This window comes from Danio rerio, chromosome 6 (genome assembly GCF_052040795.2).
Source record: "Danio rerio strain M-AB ecotype USA chromosome 6, GRCz13ab, whole genome shotgun sequence".
NCBI classification, from domain to species: domain Eukaryota; kingdom Metazoa; phylum Chordata; class Actinopteri; order Cypriniformes; family Danionidae; genus Danio; species Danio rerio.
The window spans coordinates 4,547,831-4,572,171 of NC_141026.1; the positions used below are offsets into that span (position 1 = coordinate 4,547,831).

At 35.6% G+C, this 24,341-nt stretch overlaps 1 protein-coding gene and 1 long non-coding RNA gene across 4 annotated transcripts in view; one reads left to right on the forward strand and one right to left on the reverse strand.

The window, feature by feature from the left end:
- Positions 1-19,420, reverse strand: part of tlk1b (tousled-like kinase 1b) — a 44,951-nt gene extending 25,531 nt beyond the window's left edge. For 2 of the 3 annotated variants that reach the window (XR_015492496.1, NM_001024951.2), the window contains 4 exon segments: positions 19,095-19,420; positions 4,532-4,650; positions 2,888-2,959; positions 613-688 (listed from right to left, as the gene is read on the reverse strand). Coding sequence is in view for 2 of the 3 variants with exons in the window: in NM_001024951.2 (NP_001020122.2) it covers positions 613-688; positions 2,888-2,959; positions 4,532-4,650; positions 19,095-19,230 (403 nt within the window). In the remaining variant the exon portion in view is untranslated. 3 annotated transcript variants of the gene reach the window in all.
- Positions 1-24,341, forward strand: part of LOC147843312 (uncharacterized) — a 77,865-nt gene that overhangs the window by 7,815 nt on the left and 45,709 nt on the right. The gene's annotated exons all lie outside the window — the stretch shown is intronic.

Here is a 24,341-nt window from a genome sequence, read left to right on the forward strand (position 1 = left end):
TGCAGTCCTCCAAGCTCATGATGGAGTCAGACACAATATTCATTCTGTCTCCACTGCAGCATGACTTTATATTCTATACTGGACATCATTTCTGTTCAGTGAAGACTTCTGTCTAAGCAAAGTCAGACCTTACTGTCCTTATTAAATAATTAAATATCAAGGCATGATCCTATTTTATTGTGGTCAAATAAGCGTAATCTAGAGGCCTTTGCCCTTCATTTAAGCCACTTCTGATACCAAATTATCAACTAGAAGTCAAGGTATTTGCTGTTCCTAAAACTTGGATAGGCGACAAGACTTTTGTCAGGTAGTGTATACTCCAAAAATTATTACGTCAGAATTAGTAGTATTAGACAACCTTTCATTTTCCAATGGTCTAAGTACATGATGTAACTACAACTAAAAATTTAAATAGGAAACTTTTTAGGAAATTATAGATTTTTTTGTGAGATGCTAATGGTCTAATCCGATTCAATGATGTATGCTAAGCTAAGCTAAAAGTGGTCCTGCCAGACACAGGGATCATCTGAATGGATTCAAAAATGGTAAAACTCAAATATTTCACTCTTGGGGAGCTGTAAAATTCATTTAAGTACAGGAAGTTGACGTTACCTTGGCTGCTCTCAGATTGGTTATCAACCTTCCTCTTTCTTCCTCTGGATGACTCGGAGTGCTTCTTCTCTGGAGTCTTAGGAAAACAGGAAAAAAGCGTCAATAATCCATTCAATCAATAACTCCATTCACTAAATCAATATGATCAATATTAATGCTTCAACCAATTTCCGTCTGAAGGTGGATTCAGGCCTCACAGGAGCCGTAAACGGTTCACCAAATGACAGCTACTGTGCGTTTAAAAATTCAAGCATTATTTACCACATCATTCCAAACCCATTGAATTTTTATTAATATCCCGGGTGCTCTTTTCAGTGAGTATGAACAGATGCTGTCAAACACAAAACAAATACGATCAAACTATCATAGAAGAGTAATGTGGTAAGGTGTTGCAGTCATTTCACAGCAAGAAGGTTCCTGGTTCGAGTACCAGCTGGGCCAGTTGGCATTTCTGTGTGGAGTTTGCATGTTCTCCCCGTGTTGGCGTGGGTTTCCTCCCAGTGCTCCGGTTTCCCCCACAGTCCAAACACATGCGCTATAGGGAAGTTGGGTAGGCTAAATTGTGAACGTGTGTATGGGTGTTTCCCAGTACTGGAAGGGCATCCGCTGCATAAAAACATTTGCCAGTATAGCTGGCGGTTCATTCCGCTGTGGCGACCTCTGATAAATAAGGGACTGAGCTGAAGGAAACAGAATGAATGAATAGAAGAGTTATGCCCTGAGAAGTCAGGCAATATTAAGAAAAAAAAATGGGGGAAAATGGGAAGATTGAAATTACAGGAGTTTTCTAGGATAAATAACAAAACAGGACGGTGTCGGGAGATGGGTCTGAAATACGGGAAACTCCTGCTCACACATACACTCTGCACTCTTGACTACTTCAATATTGTTGATAAGCCGTGGTGGGCATTTCACTCTGTATCACGCTGAACCGCTGTTGACCAATAGCAACAGGCTGTCATCGGTCCAATCAGCGCAGATTAGCTTTGCGCTAAGGAGGGGTTTGGGAACAACTGAATCGCTGAACGATTCATATGGCTATCGCTAGTATAATTAGGTAAAAATAAATGCATATTATAAGACAATGAAAGCATTTTTTGACCTTACATGCATATCAGATTGTTGGAGAGCCTTTAATCTAAAATATAACCTTTATATCTTTAAGACCAAGCCAAACCCTCTGTTGGCTGTCGCTTCGGTGTAGAGGTCTGCATAAAATTTCCGAATTAAGCGCGGAAGCGGTCGGAAACTGATTTAATTTTTGACGGAAGCGGGCCATCTAGCAATATCACTCCCGACTCCCGAGCAAGCGAGCACGAGTATGTATGTGTGTGAATGAGACAGCTTGATGCTGTGTTCAGCTTGTTTGTTGCTGTGTGTGTGCATGCATGCGCGCGAGAAAGAGCTTTGTGTGTGAGTGCTTGGTGCTTATGTGTGTGTGTGTGTTTATACAGACAGCTTGTTGTAGGCTGTTTGGACTCTGTATAGCTGGGTGGTTTTCGATTTTGTTCTCCCCCCGCTCTTTAGTGGGATCAAGTGCGGCGGGTAGAAAACGGGGCGGGGCGGGGAGCGGGACAACAAATGCTAAATATAAGCGGGAGTGGTCAGGTTCGGGCTAAAACCTGGCGAGAGCGGGCTTCAAAATGTAGTCCCGCGCAGATCTCTACTTTGGTGCGACTTCAGCTAATCAGTTTTGGCCAATGCAAACAATTATTTTTCATAAGTCCAACAACCAGCCATGTGAATACTAATTTATTTTAATTTCTACTAAATACTATAGTGTTTTTTACAATACTGACACCTCCAATAGAGACAGACGATGTTGCACAATCAGCTAAAACATGGCTAGAATTAGTTATGTATGGGCGATATATATTACATCACCAAAAATGATTGAGGTCTCGTCCATGTGTTGTGCGATAAGTCGATATATTGATTATTGTGACAGGCTGCAGGTTAACTATGCTTATGTACTGAATGCGATGTCGTAATAATGTGCAACTTGTTGTAAAGCTGCTTTGGACAGCTTTATACAAATAAACTTGGATTGAATATAAGTAAAAGTCATCAGAATATAATTTTGATGAATAATTATGCTTATTTATGAATAATTATTCACTTTAATTATAAATATATACTATCGAACTCACTGAATATGCAGGCAATCCTCCTTTCTTTATGTCAGAGTTCTTTATAGAAAAAGCACACGAGAAAGTGTTCAATAAACAGAGCTCAAATATCTAATTCTGTAAGTTTGCATGTGAAAAATATTCACCTCGGACTCCTTGTCACTCGATGACCCCAGGCTGCCAAAACTGTGACTGGAGCACTCGTTATTGTTCAAACCCTAAAAAGGAAGTTCACAATCAATAGATCAATAAATCAATAGGTCATTGTGATAGATTGCTCGTGGTTGCTGGCAACATCACTTGTTTTCAGAGCAAATACATGAAAGCGAAGATTATGCACATGCATTCATTTACACTGGGGGAAATAAGTATTGAACACGTCACCATTTTTCTTAGAGAACATATTTCTAAACATGCTGTTGACTTCAAAGATGTTCACCAGATGTTGATAACAACCAAAGAAATGCATATTTGAAAATAAAATAAAAGCAAATTAGTTTACATATGAAGTTCTGTGTAAATAAAAAATAATGAAATGACGCAGGGAAAAAGTATTGAACACATGAAGAAAGGGAGGAAAGCCCAGACAGCAGCTGAAATCTCTTATGGCCCGTTTCCACTGAGCGGTAACTTTTAACTTCCGATACGATACCGATATTGCAGCCGTCAGGCCGATACTGATACCGATATAAATCCGATATCAGAACAAATTATGAAAACTATTTTTACCTATTTTGTTGAGTCGAATGTATGAACGGCTAGATCAAACTGAGAACAAGTCAGCAACAGTAAGTATGAAAAAACAACCAGTTTATTAACTATTGGTTGCATAAATGTAAACCTTTTACATACGAATATATAAAATGAATTAAAGAATAAATATTAAGACCCTGAAAAATATCTTAATTGAATAAACAAAAATACATTTTTAAAGTGCAAAATGCTAATTAAAGGTCACTTCAGTTATTTATTTTTACCATCAGCAAAGAGTAGAAACTGCTGAGAGCAGGAACATAAGAAAAAAATATTGTTTACTGAACAACTGCTAAAGGTTCAGTGTCCAAAGTTTCAATTTCACACACAGCTTTTTGATAAATTTTTCCAGGACATGTTCGGCGATTAGAAATCTTGGCTGAATGCAATTTTTTAGTCCCAAATAGAGGACATGTCCGGGAAAAAGATAATGTATTTTAGGCTTTTTTTCCCGCGTGTCCTCGCGCTCTTCTCAAAGCTAAAGTCAGAGCAGGTGTCCAGCGCGTCTCTGTGGGTCTGCTGCTGCAGCAGAGCCCGCGAGTCTGTGGCGGAGACTTTTCTCATGCACACAGAACCGGGCCGCTGAGGTAAAGTTTTATGTGTGGGAAGCGCTGATGATGAATTAGGTATCACACTGGATGAACCACGATTGAGGCTCGCACAATGTGTGCTACGTCGCTATTCTGTGCCTTATGTTGCTTAGCAGCCTTTTGCAAAACAATGTAAAGATCGCTTGACGTGAAGTCATTATCCATATGAGAGGCGTCTTTTGATTTCATTTTATTACATATAGCCTAATTTGTAAACTAATTAGACTTGTTTTCTTTGCATATATGGATTTCTTAGGTTGTTATCAACATCCGGTGACAATTTTAAGTCAACGGCACCTTTTAAATGTTTTCTCAAAAGAACGGTGACGTGCTCAATACTTATTTCCCCGCAATGTATATATTAATTTAGCTTATTACTTTGAGATCTTTAATACATGCTCCAAAATCAATTTAAAAAAAGGAAATGTTTGCATGTGTGTGCATTACCTTAGGTCCACCGCTCGCGCTCCCTGTGCTTCCTCCCGTGTTGCCACTCACTGCCCCAATGAAACGTGCCTCCAAAAGCTCCTGCCGGCGTGGATCCAGAGAATGCAGCTCATCCATACCTACAAACACACACACACAAACATATATATATCAATCTCCAGTCATTCACACACAGGTAACAAGGCTCAGGTTCAGGAGGGGTGTGATCATGATGACGAATGCTCCAGGAATCTTACAAAACCGTCAAGTCATTGTTTTCTGATCCTCTACCACCCTAAAAGCCTGAAGATAATACCAACTTGTATTACAATTTCAGTGGCACACCAAGTACAGGTTTGCAGTCTCTAAACTACTTTGTATATTTAGTGTGTGTATATTGTGCATACAAATAGGTCTACTATTATGCATCTTAAAGAGACAGCACACCTAAAAAAAAAAAAGATTCATTTACCCGTAGGCCATCTAATATGTAGGTGTTTCTGTTCCTTCAGTAAAACATTAAAAGATAGCTCAAACCAAAAATTAAAAATCTTGCCATTTTCTTACTCTTTGGTGCTATTAAACATCCACAAATTTCATTCAGCTGAACACAAAAGTTATTCTGAAAATTAAGGGTGTCACGATTCTCCAAATCCTCAATTCGATTACATTTTCGATTCTAAAGGCACGATTCGATTTTCGATTATGAATAATTAATTAATTAATGACCAATTAATTATTTGTAGCCTACCGTTTAAACTACCTGACCTGCATGGTCTTTGTTTTACCCATAAACAAATCATACAGTAAATGAATAAAGGCAAGATACACACATAATTACCACCTGTCAATCACTTTTTCTGCGGAACTCGTGAATAGGCAGTGATCTGTGTCGTTATAATGGCGTCGGTAGACGCACAACCAACAGGAACCAGCCAACAGTATCTGAGGTGTTCGCTAAAATGACTAAGTACAAGTGAGTGAAAGATTGAAGCAGTCCTCTGACTGCCTGGACCTGCTGTCTCGAGCGCATGGCTGTGAGTGCGTCTGTGTCTGTGTGGTCACGTGATGTGCATTTTCAGAGGTAGAGAGGAAGGAGGGCTGCTCAGAAATGCTACACGCCACTGTGGATGTCAAATCGTTGTCGTTCTAAAATGCCATTTAAAAACAAAGACAGTGTAAACAGGGCCTGAGTGTGTACTTTTCGCGAGCGGATTTGCAACGGGGGCGGGCGGAGGATCGCGATGCCGGTGTGGTCTATCGGACGAACCGTACGTAATACGTACATAGCAGAGCTTGCAAAACTGTGTTTTTTTTTTGTCGACAACACGAACATTGTCAACATAACTCACTAAAAATCCAAAATGCTTACACACCGGCGACTTCAATGAAAGAGGAGAGGGTTTAAGATCTCTCGACGGGTCTCCTGCTTCTGCAGTTTAACAAGCACTTCAACAAGCCTGTTTTTTTCCCGCTTGGCAAGCCAAGCTGACGTGACATGGGGACGTGGCAGCATCGACGATTCTATTTTTTGATTCGATAATCGAAATTGAGCATAAATTTCTATCAATTTCGATTAAAAATCGAAATCGTGACACCCCTACTGAAAATTGACATGCATAGTAGGAACAAAAAAAGCTATAGAAGTCAATGGGTGCTGCTTTCCAACATTGTGTTCAACGGAACAAAGAAACTAGTGTGAGTAAAGTTACTAGGGTGAGTAAATGATGACTTCTCATTTTGGGAGACCTACACTTTATAGTAAATTTGTTGTGAGAGTTATTAAGGACATTGTACCAAGAGGTGACCAATATTTATATAAGATTCTTTTTGTTGCATGCAAAAAGACTATAGCAAGGAACTGGCTTCAAGAGTCAATGTTGAAACGTAAGCAGAGGTTTGAGGTAATGGAAGAACTTGCATTTATGTTGAGGATGAAAATGGATAGGCGAGGCAGTGGCGCAGTAGGTAGTGCTGTCGCCTCACAGCAAGAAGGTCTCTGGGTCGCTGGTTCGAACCTCGGCTCAGTTGGCGTTTCTGTGTGGAGTTTGCATGTTCTCCCTGCCTTCGCGTGGGTTCCCTCCGGGTGCTCCGGTTTCCCCCACAGTCCAAAGACATGCCGTACAGGTGAATTGTCCGTAAGCTAAATTGTCCGTAGTGTATGAGTGTGTGTGTGAATGGGTGTGTGGATGTTTCCCAGAGATGGGTTGTGGCTGGAGGGGCATGCGCTGTGTAAAAAACTTGCTGGATAAGTTGGCGGTTCATTCCGCTGTGGCGACCCCAGATTAATAAAGGGACTAAGCCGACAAGAAAATGAATGAATGAAAATGGATGGGCGGCACGGTGGTTCAGTGGTTAGCACTGTCACCTCACAGCAAGAAGGTCATTGCTCCGGTTTAATAAGATCAATTAGCTGTGTGTGTTTGTGTGTGTGTGTGTGTGTGTGTGTGTGTGTGTGTGTGTGTGTGTGTGTGGGTGTTTTTCAGTACTGGGTTGCAGCTGGAAGAGCATTTGCTGTGTAAAACATATGCTGGATAAGCAGGCAGTTCATTCCGCTGTAGCAACCCCTGATTAATAAAGGGTCTAAGCCGAAGGAAAATGATTGAATGAATGACTGAATATTTGGGGCCAGTTCATCAGGAAGTGATGATTTTGTTCTCTTTGACTCATTGGATGTTAAAAGTGCTTTATTCACAAATGTTTTATGCTGCATTTCAGTTTTGCGCACAATTTTAATTCGTATCTTTGAATGGAAACAGAGGGCAGCATAGTGGCGCAGTGGCTAGCGATGTTGTCTCATAGCAAGAAGGTCACTGGTTCAAGCTTCGACTGGGTCCGTTGGCACGTTCTTTTTTAGTGTTTGCATCCGTGTGAACAAGAATCTGCGTATGTTTCTCAGTGATGTGTTGAGGCTGGAAAGGCGTCCGCTGTGTAAAACATAAGCTGGATAAGTTGGCGGTTCATTCCACTGTGGCAACCCCTGATTAATAAAAGGACTAAGGCGAAAAGATATTTAATTGATGAATGAATGAATAGATGGAGACACAGCTAGGTCTCATGAAGTACCAGAAACTGAACATTATTTACAACACTGCTACTTGTAACCATAATCTCAAACAACAGCACTTGGCTTGCAAAAGAATCTTTCTTAAGACCAGGACCTTGATTGAGAACCTAATGAGTCAATTCAGCAAATCAGACTGAATCATTAAAAAAGTTAACGCTTCATACATGCAAGTTACTCAAACACATAACACACTTTCAGACTTGCCCAACAGTCACCCCTAGTTGAAACAAGCCCAAATTCCAGTGTACATGATCAAAATGTGCCTGGTTTCACATCTCATTCGCCAACCCAGCTCCTCCAACAGTGACTAAATTGAAAACAAAAGAGCTGTGATTCAGACTGAAGAACTGATGAGCCATAACAGAACTTGAAGAAACTGAAATTTAAGTAAATGGTTTTTCATGGTTCATGTTAGACTAATTAATTAACATTATATATTTTTAATATGTATAATATTCACGTTTCATTTCATTATTGGGTGCTTTAAGTAATCATATATGTCATGGCGTGTTTACAAAATTGAACCAGTGAATCGTATGTCTGAAACAATCAAACAGCAGAAAGAATCAGTTCGCTGAAAAGATTCAGATTTATCCATTTGCCAGAGACTGTGAATTACAGTTGCTAATGATGCAAATAATCGACAGCAATTTTTTACAGATGTTTCTTTGTGTTAGTAGATGTTCACGTTTATGAATCACTAACGATCAGTTTAAGCCCAAACCTTTTTTAAATGTCCTTCTGAAAAGAAACATTAAGTCACGTCCATCTTGTATGGGTAAATTAACAGCATAGTAAAATATTTTGGGGTGAACCAGCCATTCAAACCAAACTCTATGCTTATTAGTCATGTTTTCTGCAAACTTTTGCAGAGCTTTTTCCTGCAGGAGACAGCATGACAAACAGGAAGTACTATGAGACGTTTCCTGCTCATTATCAGCTGATGCCACTGACAGCAAAATCTTATTTTAGTCTCTGAAAATAATGACAACACTTTAGGTGCTTTAAAAAACATTATTCAGGAAGGATGCATTAAACTGATCAAAAGTGACAAAATAATGTAACCGTCTAGTCTTTAAAGAAACCTGACAAAGTGCTTTTTTTCAGGATGTGTTATTTATGGAGCCAGATCAGTCTCAAAGATAATACATTTGCAAAAATAAAACTCATACATGCGCAAAAACCGATTCGTAAATCCCACACAGCTCACAAATACACAAAGTCAATTCACATCTTCAAGTAAAAATCATAAATATTTCCCAAAATGAATTGAATGGATGGATCAATATTATGAATTAAATGAGTTTAGAATATATATGAATTGTGTTTTGAATAAATATGAATTGTGTTTTGAATAAATATGAATTGTGTTTTGAATAAATATGAATTGTGTTTTGAATATATATGAATTGTGTTTTGAATATATGTGAATTGTGTTTTGAATATATGTGAATTGTGTTTTGAATATATATGAATTGTGTTTTGAATATATATGAATTGTGTTTTGAATAAATATGAATTGTGTTTTGAATAAATATGAATTGTGTTTTGAATATATATGAATTGTGTTTTGCATATTTATGAATTGTGTTTTGAATACATATGAATTGTGTTTTGAATATATATGAATTGTGTTTTGCATATTTATGAATTGTGTTTTGAATACATATGAATTGTGTTTTGAATATATATGAATTGTGTTTTGCATATTTATGAATTGTGTTTTGAATATATATGAATTGTGTTTTGAATATATATGAATTGTGTTTTGAATATATGAATTGTGTTTTGAATATATATGAATTGTGTTTTGCATATTTATGAATTGTGTTTTGAATATATATGAATTGTGTTTTGAATATATGAATTGTGTTTTAAATATATGAATTGTGTTTTGAATATATATGAATTGTGTTTTGCATATTTATGAATCGTGTTCTGAATATATATGAATTGTGTTTTGAATATATATGAATTGTGTTTTGCCTATTTATGAATTGTGTTCTGAATATATATGAATTGTGTTCTGAATATATATGAATTGTGTTTTGAATATATATGAATTGTGTTTTGAATATTTATGAATTGTGTTTTAAATAAATATGAATTGTGTTTTGAATATATATGAATTGTGTTTTGCATATTTATGAATTGTGTTTTGAATATATATGAATTGTGTTTTGAATATTTATGAATTGTGTTTTGCATATTTATGAATTGTGTTTTGAATATATATGAATTGTGTTTTGAATATATATGAATTGTGTTTTGCATATTTATGAATTGTGTTCTAAATAAATATGAATTGTGTTTTGAATATATATGAATTGTGTTTTGCATATTTATGAATTGTATTTTGCATATTTATGAATTGTGTTTTAAATATATGAATTGTGTTTTGAATATATATGAATTGTGTTTTGCATATTTATGAATTGTGTTTTGAATATATATGAATTGTGTTTTGAATATATATGAATTGTGTTTTGAATATATATGAATTGTGTTTTGAATATATATGAATTGTGTTTTGCATATTTATGAATTGTGTTCTAAATAAATATGAATTGTGTTTTGAATATATATGAATTGTGTTTTGCATATTTATGAATTGTATTTTGCATATTTATGAATTGTGTTTTAAATATATGAATTGTGTTTTGAATATATATGAATTGTGTTTTGCATATTTATGAATTGTGTTTTGAATATATATGAATTGTTTTGCATATTTATGAATTGTATTTTGCATATTTATGAATTGTGTTTTGAATATATATGATTTGAGTTTTGCGCATTTATGATATTTGTTTTGAATATACGAATTGTGTTTTGCATATTTATGAATTGTGTTTTGCATATTTATGAATTGTGTTTTGTATACATGAATTGTGTTTTGCATATTTATGAATAGTGTTTTGCATATTTATGTATTGTGTTTTGAATAAATTAATTGTCTTCAGAATATATATGAATTGTATTTTTTTGTGTTTATTGGTTTTAATGAACATACAAACATAGGCTAAAAAACAAAGACAAGGATATCAGTAGACAAGTATAGCAGCAAGTCAGAAATTTGTTTGAAAAATTAAAAATAAATGAACATACAAACAGAATACAAATTTCGTAATAAAAGTTATGCTGTGATTGAGTAAATGCACATATTATGAAAATGCATCAGAGGTGTTCTGAGAGTCAGAGGTTCATTAAAGGCATCCATATTTTTTTGAAAGACATCCCCTTTGTTTCTTTAGTAGTATCTATATTGTTCCAAGAGCATTATTTCATTCAAGAGTTGTATGAACAGCTCAAATGTTGGAGGCCTTGGTTCCAGTTGAGCAAATTGGATTTTTTTGCTAGATAGGAAATAATAGAAAACACCAAAACTATGCATATATTTGAATTAACTTTAAAAAAATAATGCTCGGATTAAAACGCAGAGGGAAGATTTACTCAGAATTAAAATTAAATAATTATCCAATATATAGTTGTCAAGATAAGTTTTAGATTTTTATTTTTTTATTATTTTTAGTGCTTGGCAAAGATTAAATCCCGAATCCAAAATAAAAGTTTGTTTTGATTTTTAGATATATACACATACATATACATACACACACACACACACACATACATAAACATATGTAAATACACTTAAATTATGTCAAAACAAACGTTTATTTTAGATGCAATACACTTTAGCCCAGCACTAATTATTAAATATACATACTGAAAAAAGATCCAACTGACATTAGGGATGCAACGATCCATAGTTCGACATTGTTAATGAATAGTAAAGGCTTTTCAAAACTGCTGCAACTAAACAAATTTATGCCAACTGTGCACTAGTTGAAGTTCCGAGTTTGTACACTGAGGCTAATACGCGTGCAGACTGGATTAACTATGGCCGAGGCTATCAACTAAGGGCCATCTAAATATTGCGTCTTTTGCGCGTGCAACTTTTGTTATTTCCAATGGTGGCGCCCTGCTTGCGTGCGCATGTTGGGACCGACAAACAGGCAACATTCGACATTTAGACAGAGGTTCAGCCGACTTTGAAAACATTTGCTGTCTTTAAAAGAGTAATACTTAGCTGATATATTAGCTTAGATTTACATTAAATACATTTTTTAATCATTAATTTTATTTAGTTATTTATATTTATTCGTTGTTCTATAATTTATTTTCAGTGTAAAATTATTATGTTTAAATGCCAAAAATGTTTTCACTTATTTTTAAGTCAAAGAGAAATGGACTATTGTTTGTGTTTGTTATATTTGATGAATATTTTCTGCTGTATTAATTAGTTACTGAGGAGCAATACCACTTTATAAGTATATGGGCAATTCCATGCAAATGTCAACCTTGCCATAAAAAATAATTTAGTTTTCACCAAAATAGACAAACCGTTTCTACATTTTTTGTGTTAGCAAGTATTATACAGTACTGTAAAAATACTCGTAAATGTATCTGTCAGTATTTCAAACTATTATATTTAATTTGCCAAAATCACACAAGTGGCTATTTCACAGCTGTCACATCCATAACGGAAATGCGTCACATCCATAACGACACTTTTTCTTCATAAATGCAAAAATGTCAAATAAAATAAAATCAATCATTATAATTCTATAGTGAGCCGATTCATACCTGTTTGATGAGCATTGTTTCTTTTGGGTTGTGCAGTTTAACTGTCAGAATTTCTAAATAATCTGTTGTCCATTGCAAATTCGCAAACTTTTTTTGTCACATCCATAACGCATGTTTATTTTCCTAATTTAAAATATAAAACATGTTTACATATTGATATTTTTCTGCTACCATAACTCTGTGGTGAGCTATTTTGGAAAATATAAACAGAAGTTTCGATACAATGTCAACATATACTTTCTGTGTGAAATTATGTTTTGAGTTTTTACTGCAAATGTCACATCCATAACGCTGGAATTGCTCATATATAAATATAAACTAGTAGTGTTTTGAAATTAATGAATGCATAATAACCATGAAACCGTGATTATTCCTCAGACTATAATTGTACAACCAAAGTCTTCAATTGTTGCATACCTGATTGCCATTGAAAAGACAGTACAGATCGAAAGCTTAAAACAAATTTTGCAAATGCGATCCTCACACCAAGTTACTGTATGATTAAAAACACCGTGCCTTAGTTGAACATGTCTGACATGATCTGGCACCAGATGCCTGAAGACAGAATTCATCATCATCGATGCAGCCGCCAAATGGCCCCGTTTCTTTAGCACGAGAGAGTAATACAGTATCAGCAGCCGATAAGAACCAGCATCTAATAACGGCATGAATCATCATTATAAAGCCTGTCTAAAAAAGTATCATCTGGTCTTCAAAAGCCCATTACGGTGACTAGACAAAACAGCTCGAGTTCACTTGTGTTCTCCGGCCATCAACAAGAATGCGATGGATGCGTTCACTGCCATGATAAGACTCGTGCCAGAACGAGCTTCAAGCCAAAGAGATCCCAAGATGGTGGATGGGTGGAAAATTATGAAGGTCAGCAGGGCAGGAAGAGCACAGCTGCCCAGATAAAAGGACACAGATGATAAATCAAAACCCCAGGAATGAGTAAACACAAACCTAAGGCCACGTCGGGTTTGGCATATAAGCCAAGTAGCCAGGAAAAAAAAATGCGCTTGGCTAAATAAGACACCTCCCTGACACGAGCACTAAACATACGTGGAAATGAGTGATACAAATGACCAGAAAACAAACAAGCCACATCCTAGTTTGTGGATGTTTCAAGCTTCATCAAATTAATTTTATGTTAATTTGGATGTCACCTGGTTTTACGGCTGGGCGATGTTACAAAAGAATTATCACGATATTATGTTTTACATCATTTAGGAATATCAGGTTCTATTTATTAACTTAACCACTTTATTTTAATTTACCAACATTACTAAGGCAAGTTTTATTAGTCAAAAATATGTAAACAAAAACATCTGGGGTCCGTTCTTCGTACGTGGATTACTCAGTTAGCTGGATTTGAATATTGACGATTTGACACGATCCAGGATCGTTTCGTTCTTCAAAGCTGATCCGAGAGTTGTTGTCATAGCAACAGTTCTGCTAGCTCAAACCTGATCGGGAGCAGGCTCAATTTATATAAACAGGATTAGATCGGCTTAGTTCAAGCAAAGATAATACAGAAAGTGTTCCGAATTCTGATATTTTCTTACAGTAGTAGTTATATACACTTGGGAAAATGGTACATATTTTTTAACTAATATATATATATATATATATATATAAAGTTATAGTCATTAATAAAATAAATTAAGTTATACATATTAATATAACGTATGCAATCTGCACCCTCGAAATGAAAGTACAAAGATTGCCACCTGGTGGTCCAAAGAGAAAACTTATTGATATGAACTTTTTAGATCGCTTTAGTACAAATTGTGTATAATAGAAATGCACAATATGTGACTTTTTTTAAAGCAATAATACATTTCAGCAGTCATAAACATGTTTTGATAGTTAATATGCCAGTGATTTGATGCTTCACAAGTTGCAGACGCCTTTACCAATATCAAATGCTTTTGTAAACAACCAGTTATTCTTTACACCGATTAAAAAACGGCTACTATAATAAAGAAAATCTTTTCTAAATGTGGAACTAAATACATTGATTTGCATTGAAATACATGATGAATACTCTTGACACATGAAAGTGTAAAGCCTGCAGCTCACAACAAATGTGAAAGGTTAATGCGTGTCATATTTAACAAACTGTTTACTGCTAATTTGATGTCATTTTGCTCACATGGATAATTGAATATTAATCAGATGATGTCATTACGCTGCTGTGCCGTCAGCCAATCGTTGCATTGCTGATCATGATTTCGAGGATCGATAGATCTGTCCCTCACAACACACGCAGCGATCTCAGATCAGTTCATCCAGACATTCTAATCTGATTCGCGAACTTGTTTGAAGAACCAAATTAGCGAGAGATCAGTTATCAAGATTAAAAGATCCGGTATCTGCCAAATAATCTTAGATCATTTAAGCGAGGTACGAAGAATGGACCCCTGATCTCTTTATAATGAAATAAACACAAGTGTTAAAGAGACCTTTAAACTTTATAAATAAAAAGTTACCCAGTGTGTGCAATGGTAAAGCGTAAATACTGAACAATCTGAAACCTTTAAGGTAGATCAACATCTGTAAGGGGGTCAATAATAACGATACAGTAAACCTCAAACTCTGTAAACAAATTATGATAATCAAATCTGTGCTTTCAAGTGAATGAACCAGCCATCATTATTCAAATACATAAAGCAACATTACAAAGTGTGAAGTTGGATGACTACATTACCCGCTATACTAAAAACTTTTTCAGGAGGGGTGCTAGTGGCTGGGATGCACAAGAAAAGAAACCAAAAAGCCACTCTGGCGACATCCTTGCATCCTTTTTTATTTGCAATCTCCTCACTGCTTACTGATTTTCGCATGTGTTGCTATTCTGACCTAAAGTGCCATGCGCAAGTGCGTGGATTCCTTCATTATTTACACTCCCCTGTCGTCTCTCGTAATTAGGTGACCATCAAGTGGATGACAAACAGAAATCATTGCTGCAGTTCCGATGCAAGTTTATGGAGAAAAGTAAAAAGCGATGCAGTGCTTGCATGTGCTGTGTTTGTCTGAGGTAATAAGTCTGCTGTTATTACTGAAATGTGTATATTCCATACAAAGTGTGAAGCAGATTGGTTTGTTCTACTTGCATGAATTGCGAAGCACTTACATAATTTGGAAAAGTTCAGATGTTTTCAACTAGGTGCGGCCGCAAAATGCGTGCGCCGGTGCGCGTCACGTGTGTATGTGTGCACCACTTCGACAAAAGGTGCACGTCGCTCCCATGTGCGTGCTGTGCACCTTCATAGGGAACAACAAACTTACACTCTAAGCTTATTGGCATTCCTTTTAAGGTGCGCGCTCAGCAGACATGTTTAATAAAACTATAGCCTTCATACCGAATCTTTTTTTTTTAAATCGATATTGACAATGGTGTTCGGTCAATAAATATCGATACCAATTTTATCGCCCAGCCCCTTATCTTGAAAAATTATAATACATATAATACAACATATTATTACTAGTCATTTCGTCCATAGGCTACTGAATCGGAAGTTCTAAAACAATTCTACATTGTAGAATAAGGTCAATACCGGCCCATGCCTAGCTCAAATGATATATTGTTCAGCCCTGTATACATTTTTAATTTTATATCTTAACAAATTATAAAATATTGAATCATTTTCCAATTTGAATGCATTGGAGACTGTAATTGTGAAAACATGAACAATCACTTTACAATGACATGGTATGATCCATCTTTACAGGTAGCTGCATATCGTATGTTATGTTTTGGCTATATGCCAAACATAAATCTTTAAAAAGAAAATGCCTGAAAATTAAAATCCAGTATTATTAACAGCCCTCAATTTTACCATGGGCCACACAATGGCGCAGTAGTAATGCTGTCGCCTCACAGCAAGAAGGTCGCTAGTTCGAGCCTCAGCTGGGTCAGTTGGCGTTTCTGTGTGGGGTTTGCATGTTCTCCCTGCGTTCGTGTGGGTTTTCTCCGGGTGCTCCGGTTTCCCCCACAGTCCAAACACATGCGGTACAGGTGAATTGGGTGAGCTAAACCCAACCGTTTACGCAACGTTTGACTGTAGTGTATGAGTGTGTATGAATGTTTCCTAAAGATGGGTTGCAGTTGGAAAGGCATCCGCTGCGTAAAACATGTGCTGGATAAGTTAGCGGTTCATTCCGCTGTGGCAACCCTGGATTAATAAAGGGACTAAGCCAAAAAGAAAATGAATGAATTTTAGCATACTACTTTAATTTACATCACAATTTGCAAGTTTGAAGATGCTAATTATGTTTTAATTTAAAGAAACAGTTCAACCAAACATTAAAATTACATCATAAATTGAGCTCCTTTCTTCTGTTAAACACAAAGATTATAACTTTTTTAAATGCTAGTTTCTGGCACATATTGTCTTCCATCATAAAAAACGAAATACTATGGAAGTCAATGGGTGCAAGCTACTAGCATTTTTCAAAATATCTTCGTTTGATTTTTATAGATTAAAGAAACTTAAACCAGTTTTGAACATCACATGTGAGTAAATGACGGCAAATCTTTCAGTTTTGGGTGAATTATACATTTTTAATAATAATAAAAAAAAGTTTAATTTTATCAAAAGAACAGTTAAAAGATTTTGTAATTACAATAAGTACAGTTTAAAATGTCAATTGCTTATGATTTAAAGCGTCATTGCTCTATTCATCAGTCACATGCTACTTCAGAAATCATTCTAATATGCGGATTTGCTGCACAATAATATTTATTATTGTTATTAATGCTGCAAACAGTTGTGCTGCTTCATATTTTGTGAAACCCTGATACATTTTTTTAGTTTACTTTGATAACAAAAAATTTATAATTGTCTTTACTGATCAGTTTATTAATGCATCCTTGTTGAATAAAAAACCCAAACATTCACGTAAAACTGTACTTACATGATGGTACTGCTACTAATAAATCTGGAAAAAAAATCCCCAATAAAGACGCCCATATAAACATGGCAATTTCTTGGTATCATGTCCAGAATATCTTTGAATTATTGCCAAGATGTAAACGCTTCAATGATTTCAAAACATTAATAAAACAAATTAAAGGTAGAGCATGCCATTACACAGCGGAGAGCTTATTCTTGGACATGAGAATCTGAGTAATGCATTAACACACATATGATATTACACTCATCAGTGCACATACATGTGTTTACAACACACATCAACACACACCAGCCTGAGGTGCACTCAATAAATAATCACACCCGCTGCAAAACTAAAGTTTTTAAACACTTCCATTTAAATCAAATAGATTAAAGGTTTGAACCCATCAATTATTTAATGGACAAAACTACCCGGCTAACGCTAAAAACAACGAGCATTAAGATGTGACACTTCTCCAGCATATGCACGATATTTAACAATGTATGCATAATTAATTGATGCTCAATTACACTCATTTTTGTTTTTCAGATTTGTTTTGCCAACCAAGAAAGCTTTCATTTCTAAGCTATTGCATTGCAAGCAGATGAATAATCATGCCACCAATTAGATGAGCAGCAAAACTTAGTCTGTCTACCTAGCCAGCATTTGAGCCATCACATATTGAGGTAAAGTCAGTTTTAAATTCGCACATTCATTCAGTGATAACTTGTGACATACTCCCTAGATTGTTTACCATGGTACTTTGAATGTTGCGTCTGAAATCACATGTAAGAATGACTTCAAAACAACATAACCTCTGTTTATTTGACTGTAAACAATGTTGTAGTCTGGTAGTCATTGGCTGCTAATATGATTTCACTATTTAGTATTTGCAAATACATTTCTGTAATTATATTATTAAAGAGAACATATGAATGTGGGAATAGACAACTAACTTTACCTCAATCATTGAGTCCTAGATAAACAATACTTTTAAACATTAAAACACTGAATAGTGTTTCTAAAGTCCTGGCACTATCTCAACACATGCACTGCACCCTACTGACTGCATTCTTAAAACTTTAACTGCCTATATAATAAAAGGTAAACTCATTTAGATCATATACTAAAAGGAAGCAAAAGGAATTTCTGGCATTGCATGCTTGCATTAATCACAAACGAAGTTAAACTGCCGACTGTTAACATATCAACAAATGTATGTCGTACTGGACGCCTTAATGATGCATTTCCTACACAAAACACACGTTATTACGACCCACGAGGAGCCGTTTTCATTAAACAGGCACTTTATAAAACTCGTGTTTATCTCATAACCGATTGTGTCCTAAAATCCAGCGAGTTTCTTCACCTATCCAGCATTTTCGGGCCGTTGCATTGCATGCATGGGTGATAAACATTCTCAAGCACACAGACAACAACTCATGTTTATCATCAGGTACGGGCTGAATCTTATTTGAGAGCCTTTGCATTGCATGCATGGAAGACAAACATATAGGCTAGACCTCAACTCGCACATCAAACTGACTACAACACGTAACAAGGTGCCAACCTAGACACAAAGACAACATTTTAGGGCATGCACAAAACATACGCACCTATGATGTCCAAACATGCAGTCTAGGTAGACATCTCGCTAGGTTTTGAAACGCGGCCAGTGACTGAGTCTCCTAATAGGTGACCACGGGCATCCTCGCTTCAAATTAACCGTGCAATCAACACAAAAAGCGGCGGAAATACGTCGCAAACTGTTTAAAACACATCAAGCACATCAGCAGGACTCGATGCAGCTTATAAAACACAGAGTCACAGCAAGCAGACGAGAGATCAGCGGCCTCCGACACGACCGCTTCGATTAAAGGCCAGATTTACGCAAAATTACGCGTCAATCGAAGACAATCCCGACCGACTCCGTATGAACAAACTTTAAATTGACATTCGAGCCGGATTTACCTTCTTTATGCCTCCGCGGAGCGAATATATCGAGCGGAGAAACTGAGCCCGGGGTCGGAGATCCAGTCGAGAACTGAGAGCAAGATGGCGCTCCGTCCAAACTTCCACTGCTGTTGCTGTTACTTTGGACACTCATGAAGACACTTTCCCCCGCGAAGAGACGCCCAGCGCATCGCGCGCATGATCTCCGTCAAATCACACCTGTGTGTGTGAGCGTGTGTGTTTAATGCATCACGCACAAACACCGATGATCAATGCAACGCTGCTCATGTTTTCAGCTCCGCACTGCGCAGAGATCCTCACTCACTCTCAGTGTGTGTGTGTGTGTTTAGCCGATGCGTGACGCTAGTTGAAAAGGTTACACACGTACACACACTCAAACACACTAGTGCAAAACTTCAAATCACACATGTGTTTGATGCTTTTTGCAAGTTCCAAATTGAAACCTGCTGACATTTCATGGATAAATCACTCTTTGCATAAATAAAAATATAATAATCATCTACATATCATTAAACAAATAACCTAAAATACATTTAAGAGCCGACCATGACCACTTGATGTCTATGTGCTAATAAACCGGTCACTTTTTATTTTGCATTACATGAAGATATTGGTTTATATGTCAAACTATTGGCTTGGGATTTTCCTGAGAAAGGCAGTTGTTGCAAAATATTTATTGTATTAACTAAAATTATTTCATAGTGTACAATTTATTCATTTAATGTCATTAAAGGAGAAAAACAGGGAACAATTGCATAATTTATGTAGGATAACAGATTATAGATAATAGAATATAATAATATCTGATCTACCAGGAAAATTATAATATAATATAATATAATATAATATAATATAATATAGGTGGTTTCCCAGAGATAGGTTGCAGCTGGAAGGGCATCCGCTAAGTAAAACTTGCTGGATAAGTTGGCGGTTCATTCCACTGTGGCGACCCCGGCTTAATAAAGGGACTAAGCCGACAAGAAAATGATGAATATAGGTGGTTTGCCATCTCCAGGTTGGAGGAAAGTCCTTACCCCAGGTGGAGGAGTTCAAGTATCTCTGGGTTTTGTTTACGAGTGAGGAAAGGATGGAGCGTGAGATTGACAGGCGGATTGGTGCAGCGGAGTGTACCAGTCCGTTGTGGTAAAGATTAAGCAGAGCCAAAAACCAAAGCTCTCAATTTACTGGTCAATCTAGGTTCCTCCTCTCACCTATGGTCATGAGCTTTGGCTCATGACCGAAAGGACAAGATCTTGGATACAAGCGGCTGAAATGAGTTTCCTTTGCAGGGTGGCAAGGCATTCTTATAGATAGGCTGAGTAGTTCTGTCACCCGGGAGGAGCTTGGAGTAGAGCCGCTGCTCCTCCACATCAAGAGAAGTCAGCTGAGGTGGCTCTGGCATCTGTTTCTGATGCCTCCTGGACGGCTACCAAGGGAGGTGTTCCAGGCATGTCCCACCAGGAGGAGGCCTCGGGGAAGACCCAGGACACGCTGGAGGGACTATGTCTCTCGGCTGGCCTGCAGAAAGGGAGAGGGAAATCTGGGGTACCTGGAAAAGCAGTTGAAAATGAATTAATAATATAATATAAAATAAAATAATGTAATGTAAATAATTTAATATAATATAATGTAATGTAATATAATATAATATAATATAATATAATATAATATAATATAATATAATATAATATAATATAATATAATTAATATAATGTAATATAATTTAATTTAATATAATATAATATAATATAATATAAAATAATATAATGTAATATAATATAATATAATATAATATAATATAAAATAATGTAATATAATATAATATAATTAATATAATGTAATATAATTTAATTTAATATAATGTAATTTAATATAATGTAATATAATATAATATAATATAATATAATATAATGTAATATAATATAATATAAAATAATATAATGTAATATAATATAATTTAATATAATGTAATATAATACAATGTAATATAATATAATATAATGTAATATAATATAATATAATATAATATAATATAATATTTTATAATATAATATGATATAATATGAATTTCTAATCGCCTAATTAAAGTCTTAGGAAATTCATTTATATTATAAATTATTAGGAAAAAATTATCATAGAAATGTTAAAAAATGTACAAGCTTCTTCACAAAATAAATACAAATTAGGTTTTATTATTTATTAGACCTAAATCATGCATAATTGTGCCAAAAAAATGCCATTTATTTAGTTCATGAAACTTCAGTGTGTCTCTCTTTGTGTTAAAGTGGCTGTCCATGCAGATTTCTGTGAGACACACAGACATGGTGCTTTGTGATTTGCTGACTCAGAGATCTGCCCAGAGCTGAGCTTTACCCTCTGAACAGCTCCAGACACACATTTCACAACAAACATCACACTGCCGTTATCTTCCTCTAATACAGCTCATGAATTGAAGACTGTTCAAAATGCTAAGTCAGAATTATTCCATTTGGATGTTCCATCCAATTTGTTTAAAGGAGAGAAGGTTTTTTTCAACACATTTCTAATCATAATAGTTTTAATAACTCATTTCTAATAACTGATTTCTTTTATCTTTGCCATGATGACAGCACAAAATATTTTACTAGATATTTTTCAAGACACTATATTCAGCAGATTTAGCATGGACGGGAAGGACAAGTCCCCACCAATATCCACCAAATATCGAAATATCCCCACTAATAATTTAGTTCACTTTAAAAAATCGTGCAGTCAGTATTAACCTATGCCACAAGGGATAAATCTCGTCTCTCTTCGAGTCGCACAGCCCCCAAACACATATGAACATTGTGATTGGCTGTACCTTTCCTGCTGTCATGTGAGAGGCTATAGCTGCCAGATACAGACATACTTTAATAGCAATTAAATAATTATTAGCAGCATACTGTATATGTTTGATTCACCCGTCTCCACCAATGTCAAGTGCAAACCTATGCCCTTGGCTTAAAGTGACATTTAAAGCCTAACTAGGTTAATTAGGCAAGTTAGGGTAATTAGGCCAATCATTGTATAACAATGGTTTGTTCTGTAGACTATCAAAAAATATATAGCTTAAAGGGGCTAATAATATTAACCCTAAAATGGTTTTAAAAATTAAAAACTGCTTTTATTCTAGTCGAAATAAAACAAATAAGACTTTCTAAAGAAGAAAAAATATTATCAGACATACTGTGAAAATTTCCTTGCTCTGTTAAACGTCATTTAGGAAATATTTCATGTCAACAAATGACAGCTGTACGGCTTCGCAGGGTGATCGGTTCATGAATATTATGCTGAATCACAGCAACCTCTGAGAAACTGCTGCTTTAACTGAACAGAAATGTGTTAGGTTCTTCCTTTACCATCTGAAGGTCTTCGTGGAATATTCGAGGCTTTAAAGGGGACCTATTAGTAAAATAACGGCCATTAAATTACAGAAATTTACTGTAAATAACGGCCATTAAATTGCAGAAGTTTACTGTAAAATAACGGCCATTAAATTACAGAAATTTACTGTAAAATAACGGACATTAAGTTACAAAAATTTACTGTAAAATAACAGACATTAAATTACAAAAATTTACTGTAAAATAACAGACATTAAATTACAGAAATTTACTGTAGATAACGGCCATTAAATTACAGAAATTTACTGTAAATAACGGCCATTAAATTACAGAAATTTACTGTAAATAACGGACTTTAAATTACAGAAATTTACTGTAAATAACGGCCATTGAATTACAGAAATTTACTGTAAAATAACAGACATTAAATTACAGCAATTTACTGTAAATAATAACCATTAAATTACAGAAATTTACTTTAAAATAACCGTTTTAAATAATAAAAAAAAATATAATTTAACCTCTGTTATTTTACAGTAAATTTCTGTAATTTAATGGCCGTTATTTCATAGTTTTTTTCCGGCACCCCGGCTGCCAGAAATAAACCATTAAATTACAGATTTTTTTACAGTGCATTATAGAGAAGTTGTAAATCTGATACAAAAGTGTACAAAATCAATATTAAGATGCAATATTAAGTTTCTGAAAAAAAAATTCTTCAGGTTCTAAAGTTCTTAAAATTCAAAAACAAAATTTTTTAAATGCATTTTTTTGTTTGTGTCCACAATAAATCTTTAATTGAAGCAATATTATTTACCAAAAAATTGTATTCATTTTCATTCATTCAGTCATTTTCTTTTTGGCTTAGTCACTTCATTAATCTGGGGTCGCCACAGCGGAATAAACCACCAACTTAACCAGCACATGTTATCCAGAACATCCACACACAGAAATGCCAACTGACCTAGCTGAGGCTCGAACCAGCAACCTTCTTGCACCACTGTGACACCCTTGTGTATTTTATGCACTCAAAAAAAATCTTTTTGCTACATGTTCAAATTTGTTTATTCATTCATTTTTTTATTTTTTTTTTTGGCTCAGTCCCTTATTAATCAGGGATCACCACAGCGGAATGAGCCGCCAACTTATCCAGCATATGTTTTACGCAGCGTATACCCTTCCAGCTGCAACCCAACACTGGCAAACACCTATACACACTAATTCACACACATTACAGACAATTTAGCCTACCCAATTCTCCTGTACCACATATTTCGACTTGTAAGGGAAACCGAAGCACCCATGGGAAACCCACCCGCCACCCCAACACGAGGAGAATATGCAAACTCCAAAAAGAAACCAGCGACCTTCTTGATATGAGGCGATTGTGCTACCCATTCCGCTACCGTGCTGCCATGTTCAAATTACATATTTAAATTGAGCAGAAACATTAAAATTTTTCAGTTGTTTTGGAACAACCTAATTGTCTTCAATTCACTTAATCGATTTGTGTTGGGACAACATGAAAGAATTGTATGGAATTGTGAGCCTTTTAACTATAAGACCCTATTGAATCTACGCAGACTAATGTGTCTGCGGTCACAGGTGACGTGTGTGCCTGTTGCAGATATATTTCCTCAGATGCTGTTATTGATGTGGGGCGATGAAATATAGTGAAACATCTGCACTTATATATATAAACATGCATGCTCGTGCACCTGCTAACCCATAACCTGATTTTTAGTCACAGACATGTTGCCATGGAAACTACAACGGCCTTTTACAGCCACTGTCATATGGCAAAAGACAAAGGAGATGTGGGTTAAACACACACACACACACACACGCACACACACGCACACACACGCACACACACGCA